Here is a 23,631-nt window from a genome sequence, read left to right as displayed (position 1 = left end):
AGTTTGACGACTATTTTCGAGGATCTATCAGTCAGATTGTCTTTTTTAATTTCTTCCCAACAGGTGTGACATATCTGTGTGTCAGAAGTGTATGTTATATTTAAATAAACAAACATGAAAACATAATGTTGCTGTTGTATTTAAATAAACAAATATGAAATATAATATTGCTATCTATGAAGAGTGACCATTGGTTAGTGGTTGCTTGTATTTTCATTATAATAGCTAAATTAATACAATTTAATCAAGCCGTGACAGAGTATCTTATAGCTGCATGGTTCAAATTGCTTGTAACATCAGATTCAAAAATTCATTATTATTTTGTTTCAGTGAGTTTATTTACTAATAAAAATAAAACTTGATTAAAAACCAAATATTCGATTTATATTTCTCAAATTTCTTACAATATTAAGTAACAGCTATATCTAACTGTATGTTGTTTAAAATATTGGCAGATCTGTTCATACATGCATATCTATGTATATGTTACTATAATATGTACATGTATATTTATAGATCAGTCTGTTCATCAGCCCTTATACTTTATTGGTATATTCTTTTCTATGATGATGATTATTGACAAGCATATATCAGATTATCTGTTGTTGATATTTCAAGTCTGACAGAAGATATTTATGTCTAGGTCCTACAACTGTATATTCATACAAATATGATTTTCAGGGGATCCATTTTTGTGTATTCAGTTCCTTGATATTTAATTTCGTGGATTGCCACAGTCTGCATACAAGTCTATAGAACATTTTTTTTTTCTTTGAACATTTGAATTTGTGGTTCTCGTTCACCCACGAAATCCACGAAAATTGATATTCCATAAATAATATTGAGTCCACAGTATTGTATAATGGTACTTTTCCTTTGTATCTGTTTAAACTGTTCTTATTGGGAATTGAAAGAAACAGCAATACCAAAAATTTTGTACATTCCGAAAGTTTTTTTGAATTAATCTCTTACAAATTAAGCAAAAGCTAGGTGTAACCTAATGTTGTTTATAAATACAGATACATCTGTTGATATATATATACATATAAATATGTGTAGGTGTGCTGACACTAGTGTTTAGAGCTCAGTCTGTTCATCAATAATTTATACTTTCTTGGTGTGGTCTTTTCTATGATGATTATTATTGACAAGCATATATCAGATTATCTGTTGTTGATATTTCAAGTCTGAGAGAAGAAATTTATGACAAAAGTCGTATTATTGTATAATGGTTCTCTTCCTTTGTATCGGTTTAAGATGTTCTTGTGTGATATTGAAAGAAAATGCTTCATTCACTTCAAAAAGGTTTTTATGCCCCACCTAGGACTACGACAGTAGAGGGGCATTATGTTTTCTGGTCTGTGCGTCCTGTCTGTTCGTCTGTCAGTTCGTTCGTCCCACATCAGGTTTAAGTTTTTGGTCAAGGTAGTTTTTGATGAAGCTGAAGTCCAATCAACTTGAAACTTAGTACACATGTTCTTTATGATATGATCTTTCTTATTTTTTTTTATAGTTAATCACTTAAAAATTTAGCAAAATCTAAGTCTCACCTAAAGTTGTTTATAAATACAGATGGTATGATACTAAACCCCTTACGGGAAGGATTGTGCCTGATGTTCATATGATGAAATCATAATCTTTCAGTCAGTTTAATTGAAGTCTGGAGCTGGCATGTCAGTTAACTGCTAGTAGTCTGTTGTTATTTATGTATTATTGTCATTTTGTTTATTTTCTTTGGTTACATCTTCTGACATCAGACTCGGACTTCTCTTGAACTGAATTTTAATGTGTGTATTGTTATGCTTTTACTTTTCTACACTGGTTAGAGGTATAGGGGGAGGGTTGAGATCTCACAAACATGTTTAACCCCGCCGCATTTTTGCGCCTGTCCCAAGTCAGGAGCCTCTGGCCTTTGTTAGTCTTGTATTATTTAAATTTTAGTTTCTTGTGTACAATTTGGAAATTAGTATGGCGTTCATTATCACTGAACTGGTATATATTTGTTTGGGGGCCAGCTGAGGGACGCCTCCGGGTGCGGGAATTTCTCGCTACATTGGAGACCTGTTGGTGACCTTCTGCTGTTGTGTTTTTTTATTTTGGTCGGGTTGTTGTCTCTTTGACACATTCCCCATTTCCATTCTCAATTTTAGACTCATCTTTTCTATGATGATGATTATTGACAAGCATATATCAGATTATTTGTTGTTGATATTTCAAGTCTGAGAGAAGATATTTATGTGGTTCTTAGTCTGGATTTTTATATGTTGTGTTTTGTGTACCATTGTTTGTCTTTTTCATTTTCCGCCATTGTGTTTTCAGTTTGTTTTTGATTTATGAGTTTATATGTCACTCTGATTGGTATCTTTGTCCCCTTTTTTATGGCAAAGTTTATTCATTCTGCAAGTATACTATTCTAAAAAAAATGATTTGACATTTTATACTCTGGATTTGGTTTTAAGATGTGCATAAATGATTTATCAGTTTGCCGAGTGTCATTTTCATCTGTCTTGGTGCAATTATTTAAGAATATTTATAGTTCTTTCATGGTTTGAACCACTCAAAACAATTGATATTTATAATGAGTTCATTTATACATTTGAAATATTTCTTTTCAATGGCTAATCAACCTTTTGCTTCATATTTAATTATTAGTTATTCTTGGTATATTCTTTTCTATGATGATTTTTATTGACAAGCATATATCAGATTAAATGTTGTTGATATTTGAATTCTGAGAAAGATAAAAAAAATGGCAGATTCTAATCATTGTGGATAGAACAATTAAAAAAAAAGGAAATTTTGACACCCAGATGGAGGTTCTAAGATGTGCTGTTCCTAAATAATTATTCAGTTGGTCAGTGTCAGTCTATACTGTCGAAGTGCAATGGTTTAAAGACGTTTATAGTTCTTTCAAAGTTTAATCACTTTACAACACATTCATTTTTACAGACAATGTTTTGACTGTTAATATTCTTTTTTGAAGGCCAACCAACCTACAGCTGGTCAAGCAGCAACAGATGGTCCAGCAAAAGTTAAAGAAAAAGAGAAGGAAGAAATCGATGAAAAACAAGAAAAAGAAGAACCATTGGATAAAGAAGCTTTAGATAGTTTTACTAATTCTGTTGTAACAGGTAAGTTTGTGTAATTTTTACTGCTTAAGAATATATCACCATTTTGTTCTATGATTTTGTATGGTAATAATGGTGGACAAAAAAAAACAAAGGTTATCAATCCAATTGACTGATAAAAAAATCATATCTAGAAAAAACATGGGGAAAAATTTGAATTACAAATGATGGATGAAATCTCAGTTAATATATTGTTTTTTTCTCAACAAGTACCGATGGAGGATGGATACCTATTTAGTATTCTCTCCAATATGATAATTGTAAAGCCTCTGTACATTTTAGAATAAAAGCAGACTTTAAAAGCACTTTACCAACATTGAGTTGTATTTGTAAGTTAAGTGAACAGCCAATGACAATATCATTTATAACTTTATATACTTTCTGTGATGATTCATTTTTGACAAGCATATGACAGAACATAATTTGTTGATGCCTATAATCTGAGAAAAGTACTATTGAGAACTTAATTTTTTAAACGGGTTATTTAGTTCATCATCATCAATCCATAATTTGCACGCATGAAGTTAAATTTGAGGTAAAGGAGTGTTTTGCAGTGGAGAAGGGGATAGGTGGTTAGCATGTAGGAATCTTGAATAAATACTCCTTGGGTTGTAAGAAATTGAAAATGAATAGAATTTAAAAACTCAATTGATGGGTATTTCAAGTTTTATAAAAGTGCCTTATGACCTGTAAAAACAACATTGCACACTGCAATACTCCACACAATGTCAATAAACAATGGAATCAAAAAACTAATCCCTCAATAATTTTTTTAAAAATTCTGAAGTTCAAAAAGTTTTTGGATAATTAGTAACTTAATGTTTATGCTTTCTTTGTATTAATATTTCATATATTTGTGAATTTACTTTTCTGTCACAGGCTGTTTGACACTGTTAGATTCATTACCAGAAACCGTATACAGAGTATGTGATTTATTTCTTGTTGTAACTCAAAGAAATGGAATTAAATGGCAAAAAGATGTGTTATCAACCATTGTACAGGAGGTATGTTTTATTTTTAGATCGAAATAAGAAGATGCAGAATGAGTGCCAATGAGACAACTTTCCATCCAAGTCACAAGGTGTAAAAAGTGTTTGATTGATAAATACAAAAAAAATGAAAAAGCTTAAAAAAAATAACAAATAAATATAAAAAAAATCACCAACTCAGTTAAGAATGATCTTTCGGCAGTGGTGGATATATTGATAATTAAGATTTATAATTGGGGCCCTCCTGAATGTTGGATCGCCCTATAGTGATCAGTATTTCAGTCCATCTGTGAAGGCTCTATATTTAGATAACATTATTTACCAAACCGGAGGGTGTGTCATAATGTATGAACAGCTTCCTTGGTCAGAGCTCAAGGTAAACAAACTTTAGTTTCAGTTGACAACCCCATGTCCAAATGTAATTTTATGTTCCATTAGATATGTATGCCACTTTTTATAGTTAAGTCTCTAAATGAATTTAAACAATTTTGTTCCAGGTAAAGGACCTTAGTAAGCTGATTTTGAATACAACATCAAAGGAGGATAAACAAGCAAACATAGATAACTCATCTCGCTTTGCTGCAAGGCTTCATCTTTTTAGCCTGTTGTTTGAGGTAATTACATTATGAGTCATAATTTGTTAGTTGTATATAATTTCACTATCATTGATATATATTATATGCACCCACTCTGGTATTGGGGAGCTATAATGCATTTACCTTGCATGTCTGTGGGTCTGACCATCAGTTTGAAAAACAAATACTTGACATAACTGAGTTATGTGTTTCTGCCAGATGCCTTCTGTTTTTCCCCCCGACATTTTCAAATTGTCATAGTATTTTAATTATGCTTTGTTCAAATGATTGAGTGTCTGTTATATAAAGATTATAGTATATTACAACATTCAAAATTAGTAGTTGTATCAAGTCCTTTCCTTGCATTGTGCATCTTCATCTGTGTCCAGTAACATATGTGATTGTTTACAATGCTATATTAATGTAGTGATTGGCATCGTTGGGTAGAAGTTTGTTGTAGCTTTTACCCTGGTATTGTAGATAGACAAAAAGAATATTGGTTTCAAAAGTATACCAATAATTGAAGGGAAGAAACTCTTTCTCTAGGGACAGTTTTATCATTGGTTAGCAGCTATAAAGTAATAAGTTGTTAATTACAAGCTCTTTTCAGAGATTTCAGACAACTACTTCTTGTTTGATATTACTATGAACCATTCCTTATTTTAAATGAACATCAAGAAAATAATTCCTACATATTTCTCCAATACTACTGAAGAGAATGACTTTATTTTTGGTCTGCAGATTTACGATGACAAGTTGTATATGGTTTGAGCATTTCAGATCTGTTGCAAACCATTCTGTTTTCCAAAACTTTGATTAACAATTGGGAATATGCTTAGTCTGACAATAAAAGTGTTCCTGTATTTCTGACAATTTCATACTGTTGTTATATAGTATTTTATGCTTTGACAAGATATCTTGTATCTGTTTTAAAGATGATATTCAAACATTAATAATTGTGATTAATTCCTTTTCTTGCATTGTGTATCTTCATCTGTGTCGTCCAGTGACATACGTGATTGTTTACAATGCTATATTAATGTAGTGATTGGCATCGTTGGGTAAAAGTTTGTTGTAATTTCAACCCTGGTAATTGTAGCTAGACATATTTGATATTGATTTCAAGAGGTTTTTGCTCACATAGTAGTTTATAATGGGTCTGATTCTTTTTATTTCACTATTTTATACTCTTGTCGTAGTATTTTATTATGGTTTGACTTGAAATTTGAACACCTGTGTATACAAAAATGATAGTTGTGATGAAATCCTTTCCTTGCATTGTGTATCTTCATCTGTGTCGTCCGGTGACATATGTGATTGTTTACAATGCTATATTAATGTAGTGATTGGCATCGTTGGGTAGAAGTTTGTTGTAGCTTTTACCCTGGTATTTGTAGCTATACATATTTGATTACGATTTCAAGAGTTTTTTTTGGCAGTTACATAATGCTCACATAGTAGTTTATAATGGGTCTGATTCTTTTTATTTCACTATTATATACTGTTGTCATAGTATTTTATTATGGTTTGACTGGAAATTTGAACACCTATGTATCCTTTCCTTGCATTGTGTATCTTCATCTGTGTCGTCCAGTGACATAAGTGATTGTTTACAATGCTATATTAATGTAGTGATTGGCATCGTTGGGTAAAAGTTTGTTGTAATTTCAACCCTGGTAATTGTAGCTAGACATATTTGATATTGATTTCAAGAGGTTTTTGCTCACATAGTAGTTTATAATGGGTCTGATTCTTTTTATTTCACTATTTTATACTGTTGTCGAAGTATTTTATTATGGTTTGACTTGAAATTTGAACACCTGTGTATACAAAAATGATAGTTATGATGAAATCCTTTCCTTGCATTGTGTATCTTCATCTGTGTCGTCCAGTGACATATGTGATTGTTTACAATGCTATATTAATGTAGTGATTGGCATCGTTGGGTAGAAGTTTGTTGTAGCTTTTACCCTGGTATTTGTAGCTATACATATTTGATTACGATTTCAAGAGTTTTTTTTGGCAGTTACATAATGCTCACATAGTAGTTTATAATGGGTCTGATTCTTTTTATTTCACTATTATATACTGTTGTCATAGTATTTTATTATGGTTTGACTGGAAATTTGAACACCTATGTATCCTTTCCTTGCATTGTGTATCTTCATCTGTGTCGTCCAGTGACATAAGTGATTGTTTACAATGCTATATTAATGTAGTGATTGGCATCGTTGGGTAGAAGTTTGTTGTAGCTTTTACCCTGGTATTGTAGCTAGACAAATAGAATATTAATTTATAATAATTACATTTGATGTATGTTTCATTATAATACTTTATTTTGATTGGCTAACTGCATATCATTTGTTATTCAGTAAGCAATTGTATCAGTCAATAAAACTTTTCATTCATGATAACACGTGGTCACAAAATAAAGTGCACTGGTGAATAAAATACAAAAATTATAAAATTCGTATTTTCGTGATCATAGCAAAAAAATGTAATTATAAGTATTGAATGCTTCTTTTTGTAACTTTATAGGGTTGTAAAAGCGTTGACTGTGTGCACATTTTTAGTATGAAATAAATTTACAAAAAGAAGCATTCAATTCTTAAATGATTGAAGGGATAAAAACTGATGAAGAATAACAACAAAAAATATCATTAAATTTAATTTGTTTTCCACAGGAAATGATGATGCCATGTGCAGAAACCCTAGATACTTTCTATTTGACCGATATGTTGGTACAAGTTCTCAATAGCGAGCAGGAATTTCTATCAGCAAACAAAGAAATGATCACACCTAGGTAAACAAATACTTTCCATACTAGAACATTTATACAGTTTCTAGTTTACTTTGTATAAGTAAGAAAATATGAATGAAGAGAGATACTGGTATGCATCAATGAGACAGCAACTCGACAACACAAAAAAAAGATAAATATATAAATAAGGGGATGTGGTATGTTTGGAAACTACCTACCAAAACTAAAGTTCATATAAAATGGATGTAAACAATTATAGACATCTAAAATTTAAAAAGTATTTTCAGCTTTGGAATTTACCAACATGAAATAATGGACTTATTAAAAAACCATTCTAAAAATCTGTTGGTATTAAAGTATATGTAGTGGTTAATTGTTAATTTTAAAACAAAAATAAGGTCATTAAGAAAAGTTGTATTCAGCTGGCTTTAAATGTTGAATTTTTCTAGCAGTTGAAATTCTCACTGATTCCTTGTTTGTCAGAAACAGATATGACCATAAATTAACATGAGATACATAATTGTGTTTATTTTAGATGGCTTGCTCCACTGCTTTTACTTCTTGACCTATATGAAAAAGTATCTGTGATATCCAAGAGGAAAGCCGAGGCAGCAAAGCTTACGGTAAATATTATACACTTATACATTGAAAACCTTTTATTCTCCATAAATATGTTAAAACCAGAAGATTTATGGTAAACTAATAGATAATTATGTTATAAACCATCTCAATAAAATGGATGATATATGTGCAATCACCTTGTCTGCTTGTCATGTCATTTCATCTATATATAACTATGTTACAGAATGATGTGTTGTACAGTGTTTGTAATTTTTATGCCCTGTCTGTCTTGCTTCAGGTTAATGTTCTTGGTTGAGGTAGCTTTTGATGAAGTTGGTTTCCAATCAACTTGAAACTTAGTAAACATGTTCCCTATGATATGATCTTTCTAATTTTAATGCCAAATTAGAGATTTTTCCCCATTTTCACGTTCCATTGAACATAGAAAATTATAGTGGGCATCTGTGTACTTGGGACACATTCCTGTTAGATCTGCTATGCAATCACTTAATGGTGCTTTACAATCTTTAGTGTACATGAGCATGGTATTTTTTTTTTTATCATTTTCAAATAAAAAAAGAATACTTAATTCTTGTTGAAACTATGATGCATAACATTAACTGAGAACTCTTGAAAAATACCCTATACATTGTAGGAATACTGTCATTTCAGTATGTATCAGAAGTGACTAGTGTTTAGTTTCTTTCTCTTACAAGTAAAAGTTTGGCTTTAAGCGAGAGGGATTTCAGTCATGATTATGTTTGAAAGTTCTTCAATGATGCAGAAAAATTTGTTCTCTTATATGAACCAAATAAATAAACAACCCGCACAGGTTTTAAGATGTCCACAGTTAAATTTTACAAGAATTCAATATTTGCGACTGGCAATTTGTTCAATAAATATGACTGCAATTACTCTTATTCACTTAATGAAGCACCTTTTTTTCAGCATCATTGAAATATTCAATAGTTTGCTAGTAGAGGGTGCGAAATTAATAGCTGGTTATTCCTTAACTTGAAATACATTTCTTGTTAATTTATTCCCCAGATTACAATTAAATGCTCTTCATTAGCCAAAAATATAGGAAAAGATTTCACTGCAAAATTATTATTTTGAGCTCTGATCCTAATGTACTTTATTTTATTCTGATTTTTGACATTTCATTATTTTATTGGCAAACTGGATCCATTCATTCTGAATCGACAAGGCTTGACAATTTCCAAACATCTGTCAATATTCTTATATACATTCTTTAACTTTTCTTACATTAATATATCAATTTATCACATTTATCTCAGCCCTGATATGGCAACTAACCCAGTCAAAATATCCAATTTTTTTCCCAACATTATTTCTTCAAACTTTTCTCTTCACTTAGCCAGTTGTTATATTTACAACAAAAAAATGTACATTATCAAATAAGGAGTTTTTTTGCATCAAATCTTCTAAAAAGTTTTTGCTTACCTTAACGTTGAAATCTACGCTTTAGTAGTTTGTTGCAAGATGTGATTGCTACTGTCCTTAAACTGCTGTACCACTTCAAGATACTGTATTGTTTAACTGTCCACAATGCACCTCTTTTTCAACACATTTGTACTTTTGCAAATGATGCTAGTATAAGGTGCTATATAAATGTGGTGTTTATTCCTCAGTTAGAAGTCGTTTCTTCCTGATTTATTCCACATCCTACATTCACTATTATTTATCTTTGAAATTGTTGGTTGTTTATAAGGACTTTGAGAGGGAGTAATGTAATTTGCTCCATCCCTGCCTGATCTAAATTAAAGATTTTAAAGTTGGTATTTGCTACTTCTGCACTGAGCACACTGTTTAATTTCCAATTTTCCACTTCCTCTTTCCATGATATCCAATTAAAAGGAATTGTCTATTGATGCACCCTGCTGTCTTATTTGAAACCTTGGAAACAACCCGTTCCTAGAAGATATATATATACATTTTTATGGATCTTCTGATTTCTTCAAATTGTCTACCTACCTAGCCGGATTGTAATTTATATTATACAAAACAAAACTTTTTTTTGCTACTCACAATGCACCTCTTTTTCAACACGTTTGTACTTTTGCAAATGATGCTAGTATAAGGTGCTATATAAATGTGGTGTTTATTCCTCAGTTAGAAGTAATTTCTTCCTGATTTATTCCACATCATACATTCACTATTATTTATCTTTGTTGGTTGTTTAAATTAAAGATTTTAAAGTTGGTATTTGCTACTTCTGCCCAAAGCACAATGTATAATTCAAAGATAATCCATGTCTCCTTCTTAAGATAAAAGTATCAACCTAGTTTTCTTTGGAACCTTGGAAATACCATCTGTTCCTAGAACTTGTATACAGCTTATGATGTCTTCAATATTTTCTACCCACCTACCTGATTGTTTAGTTTAATATACAAGAATGAATTGTATTGTTTCATAATGTGCACCTCTTTTTCAACACATTTGTACTTTTGCAAATGATGCTAGTATAAGGTGCTATATAAATGTGGTGTTTATTCCTCAGTTAGAAGTCATTTCTTCCTGATTTATTCCACATCCTACATTCACTATTATTAAACCTTATTAGTTGTCTTGCTAAAGTCTGTTGACCTTAACAAGGGAAAGGTAATTGATCCCATCCCTCGTCATGTCGATTTAAAGACTAAAGTATTTATTTGCAATTTCTTTAAATTTTTAAATAATATTTTGTTTGTTTTTCAGCAAAATAGCCATACATGGAAATGGTTTGATGACAGCAGTGGTAGATGGTGTAAATATAGTCTTCCCAATAACAAAACCATAGACGATGCTTATCAGTCAGGTGAAATCAATGTTAGGTAAGTTCATGGCTATAGCCTAGCTTAAATGCTTTTGTCTTGGGTAATATACTGTCCAGGAAGATAATGTATATCATATCTCTCTTTTGTCATTTTCTTTGATGGTAATAGATGAAGAAAGTTCAATAGTTGAAACATTCATATAAAGCTTCAGTGCAGACATCTTTAACTTGCTGACTGTACATGTGCAAGGGCTGTATAGCCAGTTAAGGTTGTTAAAAACTTCCATTGTCATTACCACAAACAAAACATGAATTTGAAATAGTTTTTTGTAATAAAGAAAGCCAAGATAAAAAAAACAACAAAATACTCAGTTATAATGAAAAAGAAACGAGTTAAAGAAGGATAATGTCTGAAAAAAAGTCTAATACTCCGATTTTCAAAATGACATGTAATGAAGAAGCTTTTGTAAGTATTAGTTTGTTGATTTAGATAATTCTTCCAAAACAAAAATGCATACTACAGTAATTAAGTATCATTTTAAGATAAGAAATCATCTTTTTAACAGGTTCTCAGCTGGAAGAAGAAGGTACACAATTCATTTTAACACCATGGTTCAGGTAGGAGTTCTCTATTATTATTTGTTTAGTACTCTTCAATTAAATATGTCTTATAAAAAGAAGAAGATGGGGTATGTTTTTCAATGAGACATTTCTCCACAAGAGACCAAATGACACTTAAATTAACAACTACAGGTCAGTGTTTGGTCTTCGACAATGAGCAATACCTATCCAGCATAGTCAGTTGTAAAGGGCCCTGAAATGACAAATGTAAAACAATTCCAACGAGTAAACTATATATTGCTAACAGCCTAAGTTTATGTACAAAATACTGAACAAAATATGATGCAGAGCAACAAACAACTACCACTGTTCATCTGTCAGTCAGAGATGGGTAAAGCAATCAATAAATCAATTAATTGTAAAAAAACATTATGTATCAAGTGACATGCCAATAGACCACTTTCGAGTTCATCCGTCACCGGAAAAAACTCGTCAATTATACGCGCCTTTATCATCGTCATTTGTGCGTTTAGGGGCGTCGTCACTTCCTTCCAATATTGAGCGAGTGGTTGGAAAACTATAATTCTATATTGTACGAATTATTCGGCAAATTGAATTCTCAAAATTGACAATCAACACTGCTGTCATTAGGGAAATGTCAGTAAGTACCTACAGAGCAACCATTATTTCTAGTTTATCCTGCACAAAGACGATCACTAAGACGCTTGATGAACGTAAATAGTGCAGGGATACAGGCGAGCCCCTCTATCTGGTAAATGATGTCATAAAGGCGTGTATAATTGACGAGTTTTTGCCGGTGACGGATGAACTCGAAAGTGGTCTATTTTTTTATATGGATGATTTCAGTACAATATTCAGAAGGATTGTACTCATATTTTGAATATCTTTGTAGGTTAATGAGGAAACTGGTAACAGACGACCAATCATGTTGAATCTTTCCTCACTTGAGGAGAAACAGCAGGCAAAGGAGGAACAGAAAGTTGCTAATAACCTTGATATATTGTCAGTTGAATCGGGTTCTGGTAGGTTGTTTAGGTAGTATAGCAGTTGGAGTTAACTCTGAATCATTTCTGCAGAATAAATTGTAGAATCATTCACTTGAACATTTTCAAATTACAATATGTTGTTTGATAGAATAGAGTTCTAGTTTTGAGTTTGTAGCTTAATTGATTGATTGAAAAATGCTGAACTGTATGTAGGTTTCAGTAAATAAGATGAGAATCTTCAACTTGTTAAAATGTTAATATGCTGGGTTTATTTTTGACGAAAAGAAGGTTATGTTTGTTCTTAGAATTTTCACTTGTTTTTTGAGAGTTCAGTTATGGTCCTTTACTGTCTTAAAAAAGGAAGTTCAGAACTTTTCATCCAATTTTGAAATCTGATTTCTTTTTAATGATATCAATATCAGTTTAAACAATTCTGGAATTGATTATAATTGTTTGTACATTACATGTATTATTTACCTGAAGAACGAGCAATATTTGATGTGTTGTTTTATTTTGCAGAGAGTAAAATGGAAACAGAAAGTACAGAAAAGAAGAGAGAAATACCACCTGTGGTTAATGGTTTAAATCATGACCACATAACTAGTATAATCAGGTAAATTAATGTTTTCAATGATTATAAGTACTTATGAATCTCTTGACAATGCACTTCTATGAAAGTAACTGTTTGCTTACTTTCAAACCCCATGAATTTTGGAAATACTATGTTATAATTGTATCATCTACTTTTCAATGAATGCTTAATGAAAGTCAACTAAAGGTTACCTCCTATCCAATTTTTATTAAATTGATTCAAGTTACTTGAATTGTCAAAATACTAAAGTACTTGTTTTTGATTTGTGTCAATGATGAATTTTACAGACAAGCATATAACTGAATTATGCATGTTGATTATCTAATTCTGAGTTTAAAATCGTAATACATTACAATATATCTACTGGTCCATTTTCATGGTAAAAAAACCTTTCACCTTCAGAGAAAAAAGCTGATACCACAATATGTACTGAACACCTGAATAAAAACAGAATCAATAGTCTATATTATATATCAAAGCAAAATTGGGAGCCCAAAATCTGTATTCTTTTCCTTTATTCTCCTTTAAAGAAACAAGCAAGAGAAGGGGTCATTTTCTGTTAAGATGCATATGCACTTATGATTGTTTTAATAGGTAGGGATTTACATGCATCTTCAGAATAGCAGAACTTAAGTAGTTTGTACACTTTTATTCTAAATCTACACTTGACCCGGTTATTTATATAATCCATGATGAATTATAAATTGATAAGCATATGACTGAATTATGCATGTTGACATATACATTCTGAGTAATAATGTTAGAGCTAATTTCCTAATACTTGTAGAGTAAAACTTTGGTTGCCTTGCATGCTTTGTTTTTTTAAATGTTCGCTCAAGCATTGTTATTAAGATTGACATTGGCAAACAATATAAAGTAAATATCTGGCCGATTAATTTTCTAGGATAAACTACCCTCCTTTAAAGAGACTAGTCAGACAGATCACCAATCTATCTGTCTGTATGACTAGACTACTACAAAAGGAGGGTAGTGTACTTAACCTAATAATGACTTCTCAGTTCAGCAAACTAGCAAGCTAACCAAAGATATTTCCTTTACCTACACACTCAATGCAATCAGCTGTAAAACTTTTTCATGTTAGATTTTAATGTAGTACACTAAGACAAGTACAGGACCCAGTCAAGTATATAAATCCATGATGAATTATAAATAGACAAGCATATACCTGAATTATGCATGTTGATAAAGTAGTTCTGAGTACTTCAGTTTTAAATTCCAAACTTATAACATACTGAAGCTGACTGCAACTTAAATGTATATATTGATGCTAGTTTAATTTCTGAAGGTTTTTCTAAAAAGGGTATTAGTTGTATGGGTTTAAAAAATAAATATATTGAACAAGGAAATTAAGAGATGGCTTAATGTATACTTGATATTGTTCTACAGTTATATTATTTAAAGGCAATTTATTTATTGATTTGAAGAGTGGATAATTATTGCATTGTTCTGTGTTAAATCATGCATTTATGATGAATTTCATAACGACAAGCATATGACTGAATTTTGCTTGTTGAAATTATTATTCTGAAACCATTGTTAGGACCATTAATCATTAATATTGGAAAAATATCAAAATTTCCATGCAGGTTTTGAAAAATATGATATTGCATCAGGTAAAAACCTATTTTGTCCATAAGAAATTTTGGACTTAATTTCTTTTGAATTTTATTCACAATCACCTATAATGGGTTTGTCCAGTTAAAATTCAGGACTCACAACAAAAAGGTTGTTTTAAAAAGTAGGGATTGCTTTATATTAGATCTGCTCCCTGATTGAAATTTTGTATTGTGTAATAGTTTGTAAACTTCCAGTTGATAAACTAGATGAATTATAGTGGTATCATTCTTGTACTTGTGTCAATTAGACAGATTTATTGAATGTATTGGATCTGAGTGTTGATCTTTACAGTAGTCTACTAGGTATGTCTTGATGAATTATAAAGAGTTGAGCTGTTGATAAGTTTTTTTTAACATTGCACTTAGAAAAATGAAGGTATCCTGTATTGTCTGCTGACTTTTGTGGACCCAAACTGTACTTTTCATTCATGCATTGTGTATCTTCATCTGTGTCGTCCAGTGACATATGTGATTGTTTACAATGCTATATTAATTTTAGTGATTGGCATCGTTGGGTAGAAGTTTGTTGTAATTTCTACCCTGGTATTTGTAGCTAGACATATTTGATATTTATTTCAAGATTAAAAAATAAATAGAGGGATATTTTTGTTTGTCTTTAAGTTTTTGTCGAGCCTTCGACTTTAGTCGAAAAAGCGAGACTAAGCGATCCTACATTCCGTCGTCGTCGGCGGCGTCAACAAATATTCACTCTGTGGTTAAAGTTTTTGAAATTTTAATAACTTTCTTAAACTATACTGGATTTCTACCAAACTTGGACCGAAGCTTGTTTATGATCATAAGATAGTATCCAGAAGTAAATTTTGTAAAAATAAAATTCCATTTTTTCTGTATTTTACTATAAATGGACTTCATTTTTTTCTGCGGGGAAACAAAACATTCACTCTGTGGTTAAAGTTTTTAGAATTTTAATAACTTTCTTAACCTATTCTGGGTTTGTACCAAACTTGGACAGAAGCTTGTTTATGATCATAAGATAGTATCCAGAAGTAAATTTTGTAAATAAATAAATCCATTTTTTCCATATTTTACTTTTAAATGGACTTAGTTTTTCTGCGGGGAACCATTACATTCACTATGTGGTTAAAGTTTTTAAAATTTTAATAACTTTCTTAAACTATCCTGGGTTTGTACCAAACATTGACAGAAGCTTATTTATGATCATAAGATTGTATCCAGAAGAAAAGTTTGTAAAAAGATTACTCAGTTTTTTCTGTAATTTACTTTTAAATGAATCATAAAATAATGACAAGAGGAATATTTTTATTGATTTTTTTCCTCATTGTTGTTGAGCCTGCGATTAAAGGCAAAAATAGGCGAGACACTGGGTTCCGCGGAACCCTTACAAATTTTTGATGGGGTTATACTTGCCATTCATGCATTGTGTATCTTCATCTGTGTCATGTGACATATGTGATTGTTTACAATGCTATATAAATGTAGTGATTGGCATCGTTGGGTAGAAGTTTGTTGTAATTTCTACCCTGGTATTTGTAGCTAGAAATATTTGATATTGATTTCAAGATTAAAAAATAAATAGAGGGATATTTTTGTTTGTCTTTAAGTTTTTGATGGGGTTATACTTGCCATTCATGCATTGTGTATCTTCATCTGTGTCGTCATGTGACATATGTGATTGTTTACAATGCTATATTAATGTAGTGATTGGCATCGTTGGGTAGAAGTTTGTTGTAATTTCTACCCTGGTATTTGTAGCTAGACATATTTGATATTGATTTCAAGATTAAAAAATAAATAGAGGGATATTTTTGTTTGTCTTTAAGTTTTTGATGGGGTTATACTTGCCATTCATGCATTGTGTATCTTCATCTGTGTCGTCATGTGACATATGTGATTGTTTACAATGCTATATTAATGTAGTGATTGGCATCGTTGGGTAGAAGTTTGTTGTAATTTCTACCCTGGTATTTGTAGCTAGACATATTTGATATTGATTTCAAGGTTAAAAAATAAATAGAAGGATATTTTTGTTTGTCTTTAAGTTTTTGATGGAGTTATACTTGCCATTCATGCATTGTGTATCTTCATCTGTGTCGTCATGTGACATATGTGATTGTTTACAATGCTATATTAATGTAGTGATTGGCATCGTTGGGTAGAAGTTTGTTGTAGCTTTTACCCTGGTATTGTAGCTAGACAAAACTTATCTCAGATTAAATAAATAGTCTGTGAAATCAAAAATTATAAATTTGACATATAACAGTTCGCTCAGACACCAGTAGTTATGAAATGTTCATTTTAGGTTAATGTTGTAAAGATATCTATATAATATTTTTGTTTTTTTGCAGGTCTGTTGTAGTGTTAGTGGGTATACCTGTAGAAGCAGATACTTTACATGCATCCCTTCGGTTAGTGTTACGTCTGACAAGAGAACATAAATATGCCGTATTGTTTGCCGATTTAGGTGGACCCAGACTTTTACTTGCTCTTACTCAATCCTCATCTTTCCAAGGATTTATTTCATTAGTGACGTTAATATTCAGACACGTTATGGAAGAAAAAGACTCTTTGAGATACTGTATGGAAAAGGTATGTCTTTAAATTTTGCTAGATCATATGATTAGTTTTCATTTTGTTATGGATTATTTTCTCAGAATGTCAACACAACTAAACTTCTTGTACAGAACATGAAGTTGTGCTCCTGCTTTTCAAACTTTTGGTGCGAGTGATTATTGGGGTTTCCCATACCAAAACATGGCTGTGCATGATTCTTGCTTAAATGAATTTGAGATGGCAAAAGACACACATTTGTTTTTGAATTACTGATTCACTGTGGATCATGCTTATATCCTGACTATCCAAATTGCTTGACAAATATCATTGATTGTGGTTTGGACAACAAGGATCATAGTATTTTATTTTAAAACTATTTAGTCGAGTCATGAAAAGTAAAATCACAAAAATATTGAATTCCGACGAAAATTCAATTGGAAAGTCCCTAATCACATGGCAAAATGACAAAACACATCAAAGATGAATTGACAACAACTGTCATATTCCTGACTTACTACAGGCATTGTCAAATGTAGTAAAGTAACTGTTTGATGGGTTGTACTTTTCATTCATGCATTGTGTATCTTCATCTGTGTCGTCCAGTGACATATGTGATTGTTTACAATGCTATATTAATGTAGTGATTGGCATCGTTGGGTAGAAGTTTATTGTAGCTATTACCCTGGTATTGTAGCTAGACAGAACTATATCAGATTGAATTAACTGCTTGTGAAATAGAATTCAAATAAATTTGATCCAGAATAATTCCCTCAGACACCAGTAGTTATGAAATTGTTCATTTTAGGTTGTAAAAAAAGTAACATCTGGCTCTGGTTCCAGTACAAGTGGTGTATCACAGGGCAGTATGGGTTCCAAAGAATTACATTATGTCCTGAGAGTCTTGGGTCCAGCAGCCTGTCGTCATCCTGAATTGTTCACAGAAGTCGTCAAATCTATCTTGCGGGTAGCCTTACCACCACCTGCTAAACGAGGTTTGTAAAAATTCAAGATGTAAAAACAGGGGGAGGTATAGTAAGAGCCACTATATGGCCCCTAGGCCCCTGAAATTCATATGGAAAATTTGACATGCACAAAATTTCCTGATATACAGATTAACAGCTTGCACCTCATTTTAATAACACAATCTTGTTATTTTATTAAACAGAATATTTTAAATGTTGACCACGTACTTTTATAAGACCATGACTACTCATAAAATAAAAATTATCATTTAACTTGTAATTTTAAGGTTAATTCAAACATATATATTTATTTAATTTGAGTGCCTCCTGTCCCCTTTCCTGGTTCATTTTTAAACAGCCCTGTGTAGACTGATTTTGTTTTTTGGCAGGCTTTTTTTTTAAAACATTTATATTGTTTATTTACAGTAAAATATATATTTTGTAGATGAAGACGAGATGAGATTTTATGGTCCCAATAGTCCTCAACTTCTGAAGTGTATAGCCAGTAAACATACCATTAATTATACAGTAGAATCTCCCTTAAAAGAAGTTCTTTTTGATCTCTTAAATGCTCTTATATGCAAGTGTCACTATGCAGAGGAAGGTATGTACAAATCACTCTAGATACAGTGTAAACAATAGACAAATGTTCTTGCTCAACATATTTTATTGCTGCAATGTAATATTCTGTTATTCGTTATTTTAAGTTAAAAAGAAATGCCTATTAAAATTGAAAAGAATTAACCAATGAAGGAATGATTATTTTGAAAAAAAGTTTGATGTGCAGAAAATGTTATATCAACATATAATGGAGCATAGTACAAGTTATTGAAAATTTAAGGGTGTTACCAAGACGTGGGCATTTACTTGATCTTGACCTGAGCCTCTGAGTGATCTGGTAAATATTGACATTAAATAAACAGATGGTCTGTTTCTACACTAGTAGACATAGTATTTTAAATATCAGCAGAAAGTTTTCTTTTCTCACAACATTAGAATTTGTAATTGATCACAATTGTCAGATATATTATAAAAAACCTGTTTGTATATTTCTAGAAAATAAAGTACAAGAACCAAAAACATTGGCAGAGGCAGTAGCCGAAGCAGAAAGAACAATAGCCAGACAAAACAGTGCAATAGACATGGTCACAGAGGATGAAACATCTGTAAGTAGGAAACTTGTTTCTGTTGTCATGTTTTTATTTGGGATTGGAAATTATGTAGAAGGAAATGTAATACTTCTGGCCTTGTGGCCATAAAAGTTTTGACCAGGATCATCATATTCAAAATCAGAAATTAACCAACCAAAGTACTGGTTTTGGTGTTTCAAACACAAAATTATAATCTGAGTACAGAAATAAGTGTTATAACCAAGGGCCAGTTTTTATGCCCCACCTACGATAGTAGAGGGGCATTATGTTTTCTGGTCTGTTCGTCCGTCCGTCTGTCCCGCTTCAGGTTAAAGTTTTTGGTTAAGGTAGTTTTTGATGAAGTTGAAGTCCAATCAACTTGAAACATAGTATACATGTGCCCTATGATATGATCTTTCTAATTTAAATGCCAAATTAGAGTTTTGACCCCTATTTTACGGTTCACTGAACATAGAAAATGATAGTGCAAATTTCAGGTTAAAGTTTTTGGTCAAGGTAGTTTTTGATAAAGTAGAAGTCCAATCAACTTGAAACTTAGTATACATGTTCCCTTTGATAAGATCATTCTAATTTTGATGCCAAATTAGAGAATTTATTCCAATTTCACGGTCCACTAAACATAGAAAATGATAGTGCTAGTGGGGCATCCGTGTACTGTGGACACATTCTTGTTTTGTTGCAATTTTGAACTACCTTCAATGGATACTTAGATAGTGTCAACCATTGTTAAAGTTTATGATTAGGTTTTTAGATGAGACGTGTCTCAGTGTTTTTATGCCCCACCTACGATAGAAGAGGGGCATTATGTTTTCTGGTATGTGCGTCCGTTCATCTGTCTGTCCTGCTTCAGGTTAAAGTTTTTGGTCGAGGTATTTTTTGATGAAGTTGAAGTCCAATCAAGTTGAAACTCAGTACACATGTTCCCTATGATATGATCTTTCTAATTCTACTGACAAATTAGAGTTTCTACCCCAATTGCACGGTCCACTGAACATAGAAAATGATAGTGTGAGTGGGTCATCCATGTTTTGTGGACACATTTTTCTTTAATAAAGGATTAATTAACATGGTAAATAGTACATGCATGATATGAAATACTGTCAAATAAACTGGTAATAAAAGAGTTTTTTGAGATTGAAAAAAAACCAAACACATGTCATCATACTTTAATCACAGTAAAGCAGGTTATTGCATCTGTTTCTAATTGAATATGTCAATGATGAATTTTATAATGACAAGCATATGACTGAATTATGCATGTTGACAATTTTTATTCTGAGCCTGATACACAAAAAGAAGTATATTTTCGAAACAAAATGGAACATTTCACACCAAATTGTCAATTTTTTGGTCCTTTTTTTCAGCTTTTTTTTTTCTGGTTTAATTATTTTACATATTTTTTCATGTAAGGAAATAACAGAACTTACTGTTAGATATGGGTTTTGCTCATTTGTAAAGGCTGTAAGATGACCTAAATTGACTAAAAATCTAGATCACCGGCTGTAGATGTCTCCTTTGAAATCATTTTACATCTTATTTCAGTATTTGCTGAAATTAAGCAGATTTTTTTTTTTACTAAAGTAGTTGATCAACACTTCAAATTCAATTATACTGTGGGAAGTCAACATTCATTAGAGTTAAAAAGTTTGTCAAAGTAGTTTGTCTTCAATCGTACAAATATATATTTATATTTCAGAGTCAAATTGATGTCAATAATTCAGAAGCAGGCACATCCAAAGACCAGAAAGAAACAAAAGAAGACCTAAAGAACCAGAATCCATTGATGCCAAAATCTGCAGTATTACGATTGTTATCTGAAATGATTAAATCTTATTCTAGTTGTACAAGGCTAATTACAAACTACACGTACCATAGTGGACAGTCAGAATTAGTTGTAGAGGTATTTAATATAATTATTATTAATTCAAAAAGAAAGTATGAATGGGAATAAAGATACAAATAATTATTATTTGTTACTTCACAAAAAAATACCAACCTCCATGAAAATTAAAAATGGAAAGTTCAAAATGGTATTTTTGAAATGCTATAAAAAAGATGAATACACTCAAATGAAATGACAAAAAAAAAAAAAAAAAATATAGCAACATAAACAACAAACATTATTATTTTGAATATTAAACTGCTATGATATTTATAATGAATGAATTGTAAAGGAAATACAAGAAATTAAGTTTATCAAAAATTAGAGTTATAGGGGAAAATTAAACATCAAACTCCTTCCAAAAATAACAAAATCATGGTAACCGCTATAGTTCTTTGCATAACTAAAGATAAGATTTTTTGTATGCCCCATTTATGAGCATTATGTTTTCGGGGTCTGTGCGTCCGTCCGTTCGTCTCTCTGGCTTGAGGTTAAAGTTTTTGGTCAAGGTAGTTTTTGATGAAGTTGAAGTCCAATCAACTTGAAACTTAGTGAACATTTTACTTATGATATGACATAGATGCCAACCATTACAATTTTTGCGTAGTTTCTCCGATTTTGCTATAAAAACTACGCTATTACGGTCAAAGTCGAATAGTTACTGATTACCAATCATCGCCGTTCAATTTTGTTTAACGTGGATTTTTATCATTACTTTTCCGTCCTGCTCCTGTATTTAGAAAATGCCAATGTAATGCTTCCGGTTTCTCAGGAGTTATCAACCTATTGTTGAGTAACTAACCGACTTCCGAAGAGGCAAACTTGCATTTTATGAGTAGCTTTCCCCCTTTCTCTACTTCTCCTTGACAAAACGAAAATGTACGAGTCGAGAACATCGGAACAATTAATTAATGGAATACATACTACAGACAACATTTTAAACGACAAATTTTAGTGCACATCACCTTGCAACCACTCGTCGGTAATTTTTATTGGTAAGTGCACGTTTATGAATGATTACTGAAAACTTTTCAAAAATACAGAAAATTTCATAGTTTGTTACTGATTGTGTCAAAAGGGGGTTGGCATCTATGGATATGATGTTTCTAATTTAAAGCCAAATTAGAGCTTTTATTCCATTTTCACGGTCCACTGAACATAGTGCGGATTGGGCATGTGTACTTGGGACAAATTCTTGTTAATTTTACATTATCATCCTTGTGTTCGTTTATTAATCCAAATTTTCTCTTTTAGGATTGCACTGTGTTAGCATATGTTCTGGACAATTTATTACCACAGTGTCAAAAAAGTGGAGACAAAGACTGTCCTGCATATTCTAGGATTTTCTTAGCTAGCATAGCTGCTTGTAATCACAGTCCAGATGCTCAATTAACTCTTGTAAGTGAACTGAAAGCGTCCATACAGAGAGCTTTGGGCTTGCCTGAAAGCTCAGAAAAACACACGAAGATTCAATCATTGACTAGTTTAATCAGTGTGATTATTGAATCGTGTCCTAGTCCTGGTCAGATCCCTAATCAAGTTTTCAAGGGACAGCAGACATTAATTAATAACATTGTTAAGAGTCTGTTGAAGAAGGGCATTGTAGCTGATTTAGCCAGGATACCTCATAGTTTGGATCTTTCTAGTCCGTATATGGCTAATACAATCAATTCGGCTCTTAAACCATTGGAAACCTTGTCTAGAAGTGTGAACCAACCGGTGCAAAATGTTACAGCTAAACCCAAACCAAAAGCTGAACTTCCACAGATTGAACCAGGAACTGGACTTGCCTCTGAAAATAATACAACAGGTACATATTTTATTATACCTCATAATAGATTTCACATGTTCAGCAATTTGTTATGGTACATTGAATTGTATAATGTATTGTATGTCAAGCATTCTTGTGTACGACTGACCTCTTATCAATGGGTCATTTAGGAAGGGAAGACTGCTATATAAACTACCACTACTAGAGACTCATTAGAAGTACATGTATCTTTTGTGTGTTTAATGTGGTTACAATTTAACCTCTCATAAACCAGAGGGTGTTGTTTCTTTAAGACACTGCATGACTAAACCAGTAAAAAAGTCTTTGAATCAGTCAAAGTAGGTGAAATCATGTTGCTAGAATATTGTTCTTCAGATAATACTTGCATTGACTATAAGGAAAGTTTTTAAAGATAAAAATATATATTTTTTCGATATACAAATGAGACAGTATCCCAACAACATAATTGTTAGCTTAATATCAATAATTTAATCTGTTATTTTGAAATTTCTACAAGGTACACTATGTGGTGTTGCAATTTCATGAAAATAATGTGACCTGAATAAGTTCAGCAGAAAACCCAGCCTTTCAATTATTACTTTCATAAATTTATATCCGATACCAGGAATAAATATTTTAAAATAATTTCAACTTGTCATTTAATTGTCCATTTTTAACTGCAATGGCTCAGCTATAAACATTCTTTTAAAGAAATTGCATGCAAACTAGCATAGCTTGTATTGAAA

At 31.6% G+C, this 23,631-nt stretch overlaps 1 protein-coding gene across 8 annotated transcripts in view; it reads left to right on the top strand.

The window, feature by feature from the left end:
* The window catches only part of LOC134724564 (E3 ubiquitin-protein ligase HUWE1-like), a 108,989-nt gene that overhangs the window by 29,815 nt on the left and 55,543 nt on the right, over positions 1 to 23,631 (top strand). For all 8 annotated transcript variants that reach the window (XM_063587717.1, XM_063587725.1, XM_063587699.1 and 5 more), the window contains 15 exons: positions 2,984 to 3,131; positions 4,008 to 4,132; positions 4,615 to 4,731; positions 7,377 to 7,495; positions 7,989 to 8,076; positions 10,733 to 10,848; positions 11,357 to 11,408; positions 12,265 to 12,394; positions 12,878 to 12,971; positions 16,915 to 17,155; positions 17,925 to 18,111; positions 18,527 to 18,685; positions 19,138 to 19,247; positions 20,929 to 21,132; positions 22,369 to 22,924. In XM_063587717.1, the coding sequence (XP_063443787.1) occupies positions 2,984 to 3,131; positions 4,008 to 4,132; positions 4,615 to 4,731; positions 7,377 to 7,495; positions 7,989 to 8,076; positions 10,733 to 10,848; positions 11,357 to 11,408; positions 12,265 to 12,394; positions 12,878 to 12,971; positions 16,915 to 17,155; positions 17,925 to 18,111; positions 18,527 to 18,685; positions 19,138 to 19,247; positions 20,929 to 21,132; positions 22,369 to 22,924 (2,446 nt within the window). The remainder of the gene's footprint in view (positions 1 to 2,983; positions 3,132 to 4,007; positions 4,133 to 4,614; positions 4,732 to 7,376; positions 7,496 to 7,988; positions 8,077 to 10,732; positions 10,849 to 11,356; positions 11,409 to 12,264; positions 12,395 to 12,877; positions 12,972 to 16,914; positions 17,156 to 17,924; positions 18,112 to 18,526; positions 18,686 to 19,137; positions 19,248 to 20,928; positions 21,133 to 22,368; positions 22,925 to 23,631) is intronic.

Source organism: Mytilus trossulus, chromosome 1, assembly GCF_036588685.1.
Source record: "Mytilus trossulus isolate FHL-02 chromosome 1, PNRI_Mtr1.1.1.hap1, whole genome shotgun sequence".
Lineage (NCBI taxonomy): Eukaryota > Metazoa > Mollusca > Bivalvia > Mytilida > Mytilidae > Mytilus > Mytilus trossulus.
This window is presented reverse-complemented; position numbering and strand designations above follow the sequence as displayed.